The sequence below is a fragment of the Saccopteryx leptura genome, chromosome 3 (genome assembly GCF_036850995.1).
Source record: "Saccopteryx leptura isolate mSacLep1 chromosome 3, mSacLep1_pri_phased_curated, whole genome shotgun sequence".
In the NCBI taxonomy this organism is placed as follows: domain Eukaryota; kingdom Metazoa; phylum Chordata; class Mammalia; order Chiroptera; family Emballonuridae; genus Saccopteryx; species Saccopteryx leptura.
In genome coordinates, this window is record NC_089505.1 from 346,299,678 (window position 1) to 346,314,335 (window position 14,658).

At 34.8% G+C, this 14,658-nt stretch overlaps 1 protein-coding gene across 1 annotated transcript in view; it reads left to right on the forward strand.

Annotated features, from left to right (window-relative positions):
- The window catches only part of PKHD1L1 (PKHD1 like 1), a 163,462-nt gene that overhangs the window by 10,634 nt on the left and 138,170 nt on the right, over positions 1-14,658 (forward strand). The window contains exons 3-9 of the mRNA XM_066379362.1: positions 1,532-1,676; positions 2,595-2,703; positions 5,769-5,826; positions 7,118-7,211; positions 10,535-10,588; positions 11,125-11,198; positions 12,099-12,141. Coding sequence (XP_066235459.1) covers positions 1,532-1,676; positions 2,595-2,703; positions 5,769-5,826; positions 7,118-7,211; positions 10,535-10,588; positions 11,125-11,198; positions 12,099-12,141 — 577 coding nt within the window. The remainder of the gene's footprint in view (positions 1-1,531; positions 1,677-2,594; positions 2,704-5,768; positions 5,827-7,117; positions 7,212-10,534; positions 10,589-11,124; positions 11,199-12,098; positions 12,142-14,658) is intronic.

Genomic DNA, 14,658 nt, shown 5'->3' on the forward strand with positions numbered 1-14,658 from the left:
AGGTTCTGCTGAATTTGGGGTCTGAGTTTCCAGTTAGAGAATGCTTCTGCCAAGGGTCAATTAGGTTCCACAGAACTGAAACAACCACTACTACCTGATCAGTTTGAGTTCATCAAACATAATTAGTAGACAACTAGAGATAATCAATTCTGATGATCATATACAGGTAGCTGTGCATGGGCCAATATTGCTTTACCTAATGCAGATAAGGAGGAGTATGTCTGGAATTCATGATACTCATGGAGGCATTTCTTGTCTTGCATGTCCAGTGACAAGTGTGAATAGGCAGTTATGGCAACTGCAACCTAACAAGGGCAAAGCAAGTAAGGGTTCAGACCTTTAGGGGGAATGTTATTGGCACACCATTAGCTGACGTGCTGGCTAAAGGTAAAGGAAATCTAGAGTGGGTGATGGAGAGGGGACGTGTGAATGTTCATGTTAGCCTCAGAACTAGTTGCATTAGTGTGGCCTGTAGCTTGTCACACTAACCTTCTTGTATCAAATCCTTAGCAGAGCTGTGCTGGTCTCCATCTTAGAGACGTGGTAATGGATGGTCCTAAAAATATGTAGAGTGTTAGAATTCCTGTATGGTGCAAGGGGTGGACTATAGCAGGTGACTTTCATGTTCAGCCTCTCATCCTTTTATTCTCACCTCTAATTCTAGCCACAGCTGTGGCAAATAGTCCTCCTTGAACTTTGACTCAATATATACTTTCATATTCTTGTCTCGAGTTCTCACAGCATGGCTCTGTCGACTTTCCCAGGCTTCCTCTAAAAGAGGGGTTTGGAACATGGATTCCATATGCATATATGTTGCCTGAAAGTGCAGGAAAAGGATTTCCCCCAGTGGGAACCCTCAACCAATGGTGACAGGATTTGATGACTAAATGCTTCTTGCTGTCAATTTTTTTATTCTAAGAGGCAGTCTCTGTTTTCCTTAGAAGTTTCCATTAAGATTGAGCCCCAGTTGTCCTCAATGATGTCCAGCTTTTCTTTCTTCAGGTTTTACTCTCCCTTGTCCCTAAGAGATTACCACCCAAATAAACTTCTTGCAAGTCCCCACCTCAGGCTTTGCTTTATAGGAACTCATGGTAAAATAGTGTTCCCCTCAGGTGATTTTTCTATCCCTTTTAGCATGCTTTTTTTCATAGTAGTTATCCCCTCCATATATAGCATATAGAATCTGGTGGTGTATATATGGACATATATACATAGAGATATTTATATATTTGTCTATTTGCTCCACCCCTCCCTATCCTACCACTGAAATATAAGCGTTTGATTCCCTGCATTTAACAGCACCTGACAAATAATCAGTTCTCAATAAGTACTTTTATGAATTAAATTAATTAAAGTCTAATTTTTCTGCTTCTAAAAAGGATTATAGCCATAGGGATAAATATTGAAATAAGCTAACTGCTTACTTCAGTACTATTTCTTATTATTTATTGAATGATTCAATACTGAATGACAATGGTTAGATCTCTAAAAACAATCCATTAATAATAATTGAATGTTTTTACTTTTCCAGGTTTTGCTCAAGCAAACCAGTTTAACTATGGAGTTGATGACGCTGAGTTGGGAAACAGTGTGCAATTAGTGTCTTCTTTTCAATCAATTTCTTGTGATGTAGAAAGAGATGCAAGTCATTCAACTCAAATTACATGTTATACTAGGTATGTTCTATAGTATCTATAATAACATCATTTTTATCATATCAGAATTACAGTTATACATATTAGCATTATAATAATTTTATTGCTCTGGCTGTTATAGTGGTTTTCTGATTATCAGCTGTTTTTGATTTCATAATGTTTAGACTATATCTTTATTACTTTCAATTGTCATGTTCTTTCCACATATTGGCATGATAAAATATATTCTAACTTCTTTCCCAGGTTATTAGAGCTATTATCATTATTGATTTCTTTTAGAAGATAAATGGCTACTATTAAATTGTAATAATGCTCCTCAAAATATCAAAATTATGCTTTCCTGTTGTATTTGATTAATTTAGTTCAATATCTTGACATAGTCATTAAGATTAAAGATGATCATTTAATATAGTGAAATTTCAAGTTTCTTTACTGTTAGCCCAAATTAATGCTTGTTATTAGTAACTTAGGGAAAAAATTAATCATTTTAAATTGCAACTTTCAATATTGTAACATGTAGCATAAATTCCAGGGGATTTTATCTACTTTAGGCTTGTTGGCTGTTTTTTTGCAACAAAATCTTACTTATGGAGAAGCTTGATTAAAACTTTTTTAAAACAAAACAAAGCAAAGTGATATGTTACTATATTAAATGATTATTATTACATTTGTTGTTATTGCATTTATTTTTCTTTTCAATAGCATCAGTGCACTTAGAATAAGCATTTACCTGAGATCGTGATTTAGAATTGGCAATGCAGAATTCAGGATGGAAATCATCTTTTCATAATGTAAAGTAGAAGTTAACTATCCATCACTTAGAATTTTAGGCACCTTTTTCAAAAATATCATGTAGTCTGGGGCAGTATTTTTCATGAATACTATGCATTCAATAAAAGAATTATTGCATTCCTTACGTGTTCTTCCTTTGCCTTCCAGACCAATGCCAGAAGACTCCTACACTGTTAGAGTCAGTGTGGATGGGGTTCCTATTACAGAAAATAATACCTGCAAAGGTCACATCCACAGCCGACCATGCAGCTTCTACGTATGTGGGAGCTCATCTTTACATTAGGATAGTTGATCTTACGCTTTCCTTCATACAGAACTGGGTTTTTATTTTTTAATTTTACAGATTGTTGTCTATGTATATCCACACTTAAAAACATGTCAGCAGGTAGCTAGGGATAATTTTACCCAATTTTAATTATATTCCATAGTAATCGAATCTTTTATTATTTCTTATTTGTTTTCCCTTCTTTAAATTAATTTTTATTAGTGGGTTAAATTTTTATACTTCCAAATTATTTCCTTGTTCACAGCATTTTTTCTGTTTCTTCATTTCTGTTCTTAGTTTGATTCTTCTTTTTTCTATTTTCATTGGAGTCACCTTCATTTTGAATAGAAACATAATGATTTTTTCTTTTCCCAATATACATTCCTTTTCTTTTACCATTTTTAAGTGTGAAGGAATGAGTCTGAAGTCATTCTTAGCCTCACATTTTAAAACTTATCTCATTTTCTGGTAGTCTAAAAATTTGTCTTTTTACTTTTAAGTAGAGATCTTAGCATTCTTTAGGTTGCTGCTAATGAGAATGGAAGCATAGATGGGATTTATTGAGAATTGACTCTAGTGTATTTTGTTTGTACCATTTTGTAACTGTGCATACCTTTCTGCATCACAGCCTCCTGCCTCCAAGCAATTTTATTTCTTAAAAATGTTGTCATTGTTTCTGTTTTCTGTGTCATCCTTGTGTTTATGCGGATGGACTCTTCTTGATCTACTTCTAGTCTCTGTTTCTTCTAGGAAGCACTTTATAGCTTTTTTTTGGCAAAAATTTCCAGCTTTTCTATGGTGCTTTGCAGCCATTTTTAAGTAAAATAGGCATTATTTGAACACAAGCACTGGATACCATCACAGTCGATCTGGTAACCAAGATAGCTAAGTGGCTGATGGGCAGGGAGTGTCTATAGTGTGGAGACCCTGTACAAAGGGATGATCTATGTCATGTGTTAAGCAGAACGGAGTGGGACTCATGAGAGTTCATCACAATATTTAGAACAGCATGCCATTAAAAACTTATATGAATTGTTTATTTCTGATATTGCCCATGTAGTGTTTTTGGCCCCTGGTTAACTGTGGGTTACTGAAACTGCAGATGTGGAGGGACTACTATATCTGTTTTTATTATTACTATTATTATTATTATTATTAGTGATGGGGGATAAACAGGGACAGACAGACAGAAAGGGAGAGATGAGAAGCATCAATTTTTTGTTGCAGCTCCTTAATTGTTCATTGATTGCTTTCTCATATGTGCTTTGACGGGGGGGGGGGGGGGGCTCCAGCAGAGCCAGCGACATCTTGCCCAAGCCAGCGACCTTGGGATTCAAGCCAGTGACCTTTGGGCTCAAGCCAGCGACCATGGGGTCATGTCTATGATTCCCTGCTCAAGCCAGCAACTCTGTGCTCAGGCTGGTAAGCCCGAGCTCAAGCCGGTGAACTTGGGGTTTCAAACCTGGGTCCTCAGCATCCCAGCTCAACACTCTATCCTTGCACCACTGCCTGGTCAGGCTACTATATTTGTTTTTAAGTGTAGCATTTGATCTATATGCATCTCAGTTACTGAGGATTTTTAATTTTTCCCATCAGCTCTGCTCTTTACCTATTCTGTATTAATTTTGTTTTTCACATTGTAGTATATTTCCCTTTGGCAGTAATAATTTCTCATTTTACCTTTGGAAAGTAAGTTGGAATAGATTTACTGGGATAATAATAGTCAATAATTAATATGTAATTGTATGCCAAGGGCAATCTAAGTATGTTATATATATTAGCTCTTGACTCTCACAATAATCCTATGACTGTATACTATTATTATTATCACCATTTTATGGATAATAAAACTGAGAAATCACATTACCTACCTAAAGTCATGCAGCTGACTTTAGGTACAGGGGGTGGTAGAGCTCAAATTTGAATTCAGACAAATTTAAATTCATACTTCAAAACTGGACTCTCAACCATCATTCCCTCCTGTACTTGAATATCTCTAACAGGTATGTGATAGTTTCTTATTTGCTGCTGTAAAAATTTACCCAAACTTTGAGACTTACAACAACACATTTTTATTACCTTTCCGTTTTGTGGGTTAGAAGTCTGTGGGTCTCAATGGACTAGAATCAAGGTGTCAGGAGATCTGCGTCCCTTCCAGAGGCTCTAGGGGAGAATCTGTTTCCTTGCCTTTTCCGTGTTCTGAGCTGAGGTTGCCCACATTCCTTGACTTGTGGCCCCTTCCTCTGCTTTCACAGCCAGCACTGGCGGTTGAGTCCATATCACACTGCATCGCTCTAACCTTGCTTCCACTGTCACATCTCCTTCTCTAATTCTTGGTATTTTCTCTTCCTCTTCCATTGATCCAGACCCTTGTGATTACATTGAGCACAGCCAGATAATCCAAAATAATCTCCCTATTCTAATATCAACATATTAGCAACCTTAATTCCATCTGTAGCCATCTGCCATGTAACCTAGCATATTCACAGTTTCCAGAGATTAGGGGCAGATATCTCTAGGGTCCATTATTCTATCACGGTGGCCTCCCGGGAATTCTGCTCTCTTCCAGTTCCCATTTGCTATTACAATTCACAAGAAGTGTACCTGCACTGCTCTAAGAAATATCTAAAACTTACTTTAATGGGCTTTCCCCAAGTTTTGCTTTCATGTTTTGAAATATAAATTATGATTTTTCTTCTTGGACTTAATCCAAAGCAGACCTTCTTTAATTTTAATCTGCCAAATTCATAAGAGTTTTTGCCAGAAAGCCTTATTAGTGTGGATTGACTCACTCTGATAACAAAAAAGATGCTTGGATTTTAAAATTCCAAGCTAGAAACATTTTGAAATGAGGAAAAATTTTTTAAGAGATAAGGCAAAGCTCTTGAGTAATTAGAATAATAGTCTAAACTTTATTTCTTAGATGTAAAAAGGAATATTTTGACAGTCATTTTATGGATATTGTTTAAATATAAGTAATGTAAAACACAGAGATATACCATAAAACTAAGAACAAAATACAGGTGAGGCTGCTTATTGACTGTATTATTTTACAGGCAAAAAGTTTCAGAACTCCAACAATAAGGAGCATCACACCTTTATCAGGGACCCCAGGTCTGTTATGACAGCTGAAATATCTTTTTGGCTTGTGGTAATTAATTTACTTTTTCATATATAAAATTATTATAATAGCTGAACATTTATAAATAGCATTTTTCCAATTATACAAGAACTCCTAATATTTTTTATAAAAAATTTTCAATGGCTGCATCTAAATCTACTGTCATGTACAGTATTTAACTTTCTTACTATTGGGGACTTAGCCGGCTTCCAGTGTTCAGTATAATAACCATAATTATACCAGTTTATAATTCCAACAGGAATGTGTGAGAAGACCTTTTTATGTTACCTTGACAATTCTATGTATAATTTTTTCCAAGTATTTACATAAAAATGTAATTTTTAAAAACAATTTTTATTTCTTTGACTTTTATAATTAACTTTATTTTAAACTTGCCTGACCTGTGGTGACGCAGTGGATAAAGCATTGGCCTGGAATGCTGAGGTCGCCAGTTCAAAGCCCTGGGCTTGCCTGGTCAAGGCACATATGGGAGTTGATGCTTCCTGCTCCTCCCCCTTCTCTCTCTCTCTCTCTTCTCTCTAAAATGAATAATGTCTTAAAAAATTTTTTTTAATTTAAATTTACAGATCATTTGTATTTCTTCTTTTATAAATTTCATGTTTTTCTCCTTGGTTTAAATTAAGGCCAGTCAACTCTCTTATATTAAATTATGAGACTTCTTTTATATTTTAAGGATGTTAACTATTTATATGTCATATATATGGGAAATATTTTTGAATTTATTATTTGCTTTTAAAATTGATTAACAATTTTTCTGTCATTCAGACACTGATAATTTTTATTATCAAATCTATAAATCTTAACCTTTGTTATATTTTCCTTTGTTTTTATGCTATAGAACCCAAATCCCAATTATATAAATATTACATAAATTTTCACTTATTTTTTAAGAGTATTTATTTTTTATACTTAATTTGTATTTTACCTAGGATTGGTCTCACATTTTAGTATAAAGTGGGCACTGCTATTTATTTTTTCCAGTTAAATAACCTATGACTCCAATAATATATATTAAATAATTCATCCTGTCAAGAAATATCTCTTTAATCTATAAATATTTATAAATACTTGCTTAATACTATATATAATCATTTATGACTTATTATATTTACTAGAACTTTCAGAACAATCCTAATTAGTAGTGGTGAATATGATATATGAGTATAAGCATGCTTGTTTCATTTGAAGACGCTCTAATGTTTTGTAATAAGTGTGTGGGCTTGTGTGTAGATAATCTTACCAGGACTTTTTGTTTGATTTTAGGTACACTAATAGCAATCCAGGGCAGAATCTTCACTGATGTCTATGGAAGTAATACTGCACTAAGCTCAAATGGGAAAAATGTTAGGATTTTGAGGTAAATTCATTGGTGTGGAAACATATTCTTATAACTCATAGCCGAGATATGATATTCCAAAATAATGGGTTAAATTATATTAAAAACCACTACAATGGGATTAACCAGTGTTTTTTCAGCCATATTATAGGGAGAAAAGTAGATTGTTAGATGATGCATTGACTCAGAAGCATCATTCTTTTTCTATGATGGATTTAATTAATAGAAGCTACATGGAGGCAAGTCAGAGCAATTAAGTCATAGAATATTATTTCTAGGGGATTTTGTTACTTAATCTAATGGCCTCATTTTGCACACATTAACACCTACACACACACACACACACACATACACACACACTGAACCCTGGAGGTCCAAAGCTTAGTCAGCTTCAGCAAGAGATCCCAAATCTGCTACCATGTAATATGACACTTTTTCCCCTACTGCACTGCGGTATACAAGAGGGTGCTAAAACTAAAAATTATCAGTAACTTATTAACAGGCTTGCGTTTGAATTCTGGTTCTTCCATTTAACAACTGTGGACCAGATTGTAATATTGACTAGCTATTTAACATCAAAATAATTGTCCACATTTTGCACTGGAAACTAGCATTTCAGCTAGAGTTCTCGTCCCATGGCACAGGTGGGGTTATCTCAGTACTGCCTTAAAAGACTTAAAGTCTGTTCATTTCCTATACAAGGAAGTATAGAATCAGTATCATGGTTTTCAACATGTTGCATGCTTAATGAATACATATATAAAATAGATAAATAGGTAAATTAATCAATTCAGACAGCACACATACATGTACCCTTGCATATATAATTTTGTAAAGCATGCAATTTGAAAGGTTTTTACTAAATGAAAGTTGATTTATCTGGCCTTTTATGAGGTATATCTTTCTTTCTTTCTTTCTTTCTTTCTTTCTTTCTTTCTTTCTTTCTTTCTTTCTTTCTTTCTTTCTTCTTTCTTTCTCTCTTTCTCTCTTTCTTTCTTTCTTTCTTTCTCTCTCTCTCCCTTTCTTTCTTTCTCTCTCTCTCTTTCTTTCTTTCTTTCTTTCTTTCTTTCTTTCTTTCTTTCTTTCTTTCTATTCAGTTAATGGACGGCAGGCAGAGACAGACTCCTGCATGTCCCTCGACCGGGATTCACCCGGCAAGCCAGCTAGGCAGTGATGCTCTGTCCATTTGGGGCATTGCTCTGTTGCTCAGCAACTGAACTCTTCTTAGTGCTTGAAGCAAAGGCCATGGAGCCATCCTTAGTTCCTGAGGCCAACTAGCTCCAATCGAGCCATAGCAGAAGGAGGTGAAGAGAGAGAGAGAGAAAGAAAGAGAGAGAGAAGTTAGTGGGGGAGAGGTGGAGAAGCAGATGGGTACTTCTCCTGTGTATGATGACCAGGAATTGAACCTGGGACATCCACACACCAGGCTGACACTCTACCACTGAGCCAACTGGCCAGGATATAACTTTCAATTAAATAACATTTGCATAAATCTATAATCTGGAAATGTTCATAATGATTTGTTATATATAAAAAAAGAACTAAATAGAGAAATAAATATTTAACATTTTCTATAGACAGTTTAGCATAAAGATTTTGTTTGCTACCATATAACTTAGTGTTATGGTTTATACTCTAATTCTTAAATGGGGTTTTCTAAGTCATCCTTTCATATAATACTGCCAAGAAATAGAAAGTTTAAGTTTCAAAACAAGTTTCCGTTTCCCCTCACTGAACTGGAGTTACTTCTGTTTAATATAACAAAATAGATGGAAATTATGTCATAAAGTCACAGAATTGCAGTCAGCAGGGGTCTCAGGTCCAGCTACCCAGCCCTTCCACTTTGGAAACCCCGAAATACTATATATAAATATAGAAAGAATTTTACACACTTATTAACGGGAGGAGAGAAGACCTTAGACCTGCATTGATGTTGTTTCTACCACGTTTATTGTGACGGTAGGGCCCCTGAGACATTTCCTTGTGCCTGAGTTCCATTAGCATGGAGCAGTGGCCCATGTACTACTGGGCCGGAAGTCACGACACCCTAGGGCTGAAGCTGCTTCTGCTACTCAGAAGTCTTGTCCATTCGGCCAAATCTCCAAATTTAGACCAAGTACAAATTATAGACATGCAAGACGCTAAAATGACCTAGTGACTACCAAGGAAATACTACTAAAAGATCAGATGAGAAAAATATAAAAATATGTGTATTTAAGGCCAAATAGTGTATAGTATTACCATAGACAGAGAAACCCAGACCACTGTGGGAATTACTGGGTGTGATTAAGAGTAAACAGGGAGCTAGCTGACTCTCTAGGTTTGAGTTCCTTCTCTGCCCCCTGCTGGCCACAGGCTTGGGCAAGCTACTTACCTCACCTTTCTCAGTGACTTCTCTTATCAAGTGGAAGGATAATAGTTACCAATTTATAAAAGGTTGCAAGGATTAAACACAGTAAGTGCCTATGACTGTTAACTGCTGAAATTATTATTTAGGTACAATGAAGCAGGAGATGAGAAGAATATGAATTCATAAATTATAATGGGTACAATAATTCAGGTTTCTTTCTTTGTAAACTTAATGTAATGACCAAATGAAAGGATTTGTAAGTAAAAGTTCAAAATGCTCTGCGAACAGAAGCCCTTATATTTTAACTTCAGGTTTGTGTCTGGCCTTATTTTGAGCCTGGGATTTGCTGTTACAGAAGCTGAGTGGTTCAGTATGAGGATGCAAAAAATACAATACTAGTCCGTAACCTGCAGGCCTCCAAGCACATCAGGTGACCTTAAAGCAATAGGCCAACCTAATCAGCTGCGGAAATGCAAAGACAGATGTTCTCTCTCCCACCTTCTCCTGCCCCTTTACAGCATTTTATTCCCATTTCAACCTCACTAATGCTGTTAGACATTCTTTTCATTCTAATTACTCTGTGGGGCCTCTGTTATGGACCTTGTTCAATTCCTACAGTATGAAACTACACAATTATGTTTTGCATTTGAATTAGTTGAAATTCACAAGCAAGAGTCCCCATTATTTGCTTCTACATTTTGTATTTTCATAGTACTTGTCACTTAATAACACTTTATGATCATGATCAGTTAGAATGTCAGTCCCCCAGTTAGAATGTCAGTTCCACAAGGGCAGGGATCATTTTTTTAAGTGATGTGTTCTAGTATCTAGAGCAAAGACTGCAACATAATAGGTGTTCAGTAGATGTTTTTCAAAGGAATAAGTTATAGATAATAAGTGGTTGAGAGAAAAAATATAAGGTGGGGTTGAGTTGCTGGGAGGGGAGCAATTTATTAAATATAACTTGTTCTTTTCTAATATAATATTTATATAGAGTGTATATTGGAGGAATGCCCTGTGAGCTTCTCATGCCACAATCTGATAATTTGTAAGTAATTCAAATAATTTTCTTTAGAAAAATAAGTAGTAGCTCTAAACACTCTAAGTTTAAATAGTAATGTCTAACAATACTGCATAGATGAATGCTTTACAAAACAGTTTAATTTATAATATTTTATAGTAAATTAGCAAGATGTTTATATACTTTGATGTTACTTGGTATTCCCCATTGTCTCCAGTATAGTATGATATGAATTATTATTTAGATTGTGATGGGAAAGATGTGTTGAGGAATATTTCTATAAAATAATTGTTTCACTTGGTAATATTTTAAACTTTAAGTAAGAAGAACATCAGTAGAGACAGTCAAATTAATTACAAAATATTTAATTGTTCAATGAAGTTTTAATCAACCATCTTAACCAAAGCTGAAAAATATTTTAATTTCACAGAAATTATTTTTTTAACAACAATTTCTATCAGAACACCTATTCAGTAGTTCATAAAATACTTTTAAGGGAAACACAATATTTTAAAATTTTAGTGTCAATGTAAGCTTTGAAATTAACATATACATTTTATTAGGTATGGTTTAAAACTAGATCATCCAAGTGGAGACATGGGTTCTATGATGTGTAAGACGACTGGAACTTACGTTGGTAAATGTCACTCCTCATTCTTCATCTCTCAGAAATGGCTATTTCCTTGTTCTGTGTTCTCCCGAAATGCTGTCCCTTTATTAGATACTAGCATTTCCTCTTTTCTCTGATTTTTTTAATGTAAGTATGCATTACCTTTTCCCTAAGTTTTTCATTTAAGGTAAGCTTCTTCAAATTTCTTTTTTTCTTCTTCTTTTGTCATGCAGAAGATTCCATGAGAGATTTAGCTAGTTCATTCTGTTTTTTCCCCTTGCTCTATGTACTCCATACATATAAACCTTTTAGTCCTTGAATGATTCCCACTCCCTTCTGTCTCAGGGCCTTTGCAAGCTTCCCATCTTAAGAATTTCAGATAAAATGTCCTTTAAAAAAAGGGGAAAAAAAGCCTTCCCTGATCCCCTGCCTTTTATTCTCAAAGTTCACTCTCCTTTTCCTTGATAGCTTTGTCACCGTTTGTAATTGCCTGATTTTGTAATTGCTCTTGACTGGCTGTGTCCTCCCCTAGACAAGATGCTCAAGCATTTAGGAGAAGAGCAAACTGTGTGCTCACCCTGAAACTCAACCCTGGCAGATTGTCTGATCTAACTAAATAACAATTGTATGGATGAAAGAAATTCAGGGTCAAATGATGACATATATGTTCTTCCACTATTCTTCATTTATTATATTTTGTCAGTCTTTTTCTAATTTTAACCCGGAACATCTTATTTTGTATAAATATTAAAATAGTAGGTGCTTCTTTAAGACAGTTCAGTTGTCATCCTCTTTGAGGATTAATAGGTGGTTGTATAATTAGTTTTAATTTTCAATTTTTTTGCTTTTAAATCAGCTTTGTAATATATAGTTATTGTTCTCCTGTGATTGGGAATTTAATTGATTGTGTATTTTAATTAATTCCAGGTCATCACAATGTCAGCTTCATCTTGGATAGTGATTATGGGAGGTAGGTCATTCTGTAAATAATAATTTTCATAATTGATTCGACTGGGTAAATAAAATAAAAGAGTATATTTATTTACTTTGTGCTGTAGATCCAGAGATTAAAAAAATTAATCACTTTCTTCCCACAAATGAACATTTAAGGAGACTGTAACTCCCTTTCACTCATAATTCTCTACCCTGGCAGAATCACCCAGATCCTAGTACATTTGCCAATGTGTGGAGACATTTGTTGATTTTCCCAATAAATGAGGCATGTTAATGACCTTTCATGGGCAAGACCAGAATATGCCAAACCTAAACGAATTGTTCTACTACAGTGTCATAGTGTATTCCATTGAGAAAATGAGCCAGTTAGCAAAAGTCCAGATAAATCAGATTATTTATCTATCAAATATTAATCTAGCTGTAGTAGATCAATAACAGGATAGGTCTGTTGATTTCTCTGTTGTCTCTGATGAAAAACTCAATGATGAGAAACTTGAAGGCCCTGGCAAGTTGGCTCAGTGGTAGAGCATCAGCCTGGCATATGGATGTCCTGGGTTCAATTCCTGGTCAGGGCACACAAGAAAAGTAACCATCTGCTTCTCCAGCCTTCCTCCTCCCCCTTCTCTCTCTCTCTCTCTCTCTCTCTCTCTCTCTCTCTCCTCCTTCAGCCATGGCTCAGTAGGAGAGCAAGTTGGCCCCAAGTACGAGGGTTGCTCCATGGCCTCACCTCAAACACTAAAATAGCTCAGTTGCTGAGCAACAGAGCAATGCCCCAGATGGGCAGAGGATTGCCCCATAGGGGGCTTGCTGGGTGGAGCCCTGTCAAGGTATATGCAGGAGTCTGTCTCTCTACCTCCCCACTTCTCACTTAAGAAAAATTAGAAAAAAAAGTTTGAAAAGAATGGCAACATTACAACCAAAGGAGGTTTTATACCTGCTTCATGCTCACAGACTGAAACAGAAGAATGATATTTGTTCACGGCATGTACAGAACTGCAGCTGAGTTGGTCAGACCAAATTCATTTTCATAGTATTTAAAGACTATCAAGTTCTAGACATCTAGCGGCAATAGGTTTGTAACACAGTGGTGCCTGGGCTTGCTAATTTGTTATAGACCAGTATGGATTGGACCAAACCATGAAAACTGTTATAATTCGAGGACAAACCAAAGTGAATGATATGTAAATGGTATTACAATCTATCTTTGTGATTTACAAAGGGCAAATGACTTAAAGTCCCATGAGCTAACTGTCATTTTCTGCAAGGACATGACATAGTTACATAAGCTTGATAAGACAGGACAGTAGAATTTCATTGAAAATATTAGAAAAATATGTTAGAAACAATAATTATTGAGTTTTAAATGATTTCTTGATCTATACATGGTTCTTTTATGCTTTCCATGTCATCTTTTTTAGGTGACAAAAAAATGAATTCTTAGTTCTGAGTCTATATGAAAGGTATTAATTGCCAAATCCATCATATGTCACTCAGAGAAATAATTATCCAGAAGTAAAAAGTTTAAGTGATCAAGATTGAATGTGGTTGATAAGAATATATGTCAATATGCTGCATTAACATGCCCATAAAATTTCAATTAAAAAAGCCAGCAAATTTTTACATAATATAGGGAAATACTACATAAAATTATTGATTCTGGGATCATATAATTTTTTAAAGCAAATTGCTATCTTTCTGTATTGTCTCAGAATTGATGAAATTGTGTTTCTATATAAAACAGTAATTGAAGATAACTGTTAAAAATATGACATTTACTATGTAAAAGTCTATTTTTAAGATTATATGTCATTTTTAAAATGTTAAACAATTTTGTAAATTATAAAATACATATTTTACAAGTTTTCAGGGGCCTTTCTGAATTATCAGGTGAGCCAATTAAAGACCATTGTATCCCCCATTCTGTATTTCTTTTAATAGCCAACCTTCTTTCCTCTATTACTCAAGTTCAGACAACAGCTGTTCCAAACTGATAAGGTTCAGATGAGGCTGTCTTAATTGGGAAATGCCTAGTCATTATCAATAAATTAGTGAAAATCATCTCAGTGTCATACCAAATAAATTACATTTCAATTTTATATCAGGAGGCAATTTTCTCACCAATTTAAGAAGCAGAGTTAATTTTTCTGATGAAGAATCTGACCACAGGCAATATTGTTGGAAATAGCATCATTGTAGGTCTTTAGGAAATCAACTGAAAAAGGCTTATACCATAAAAATATAAAGTCCAGTTTGGCTTTCTTAAAGAACTAATTTAGCATAAAATACTTTCGGGGATTCTTTAGTTTTTAAATGCACATTATAATGCCTCTGTTAGATTTAAAGGGAAGTTAACTGTTGGTCTCAAGCACAAGATTTGAGATTTGTGTTATCCTTTTAGATTCTAATTCATTGTGAGAGTCTGAACATTAGAAATTTGTAAGTTTTCTAATTATGAATTTTATTGAGGTAATTAGGGAACAACATTTAATTTTGGGGATCAGATTCTCTCTCTTCCCAAGCCTCCTGGTTTACC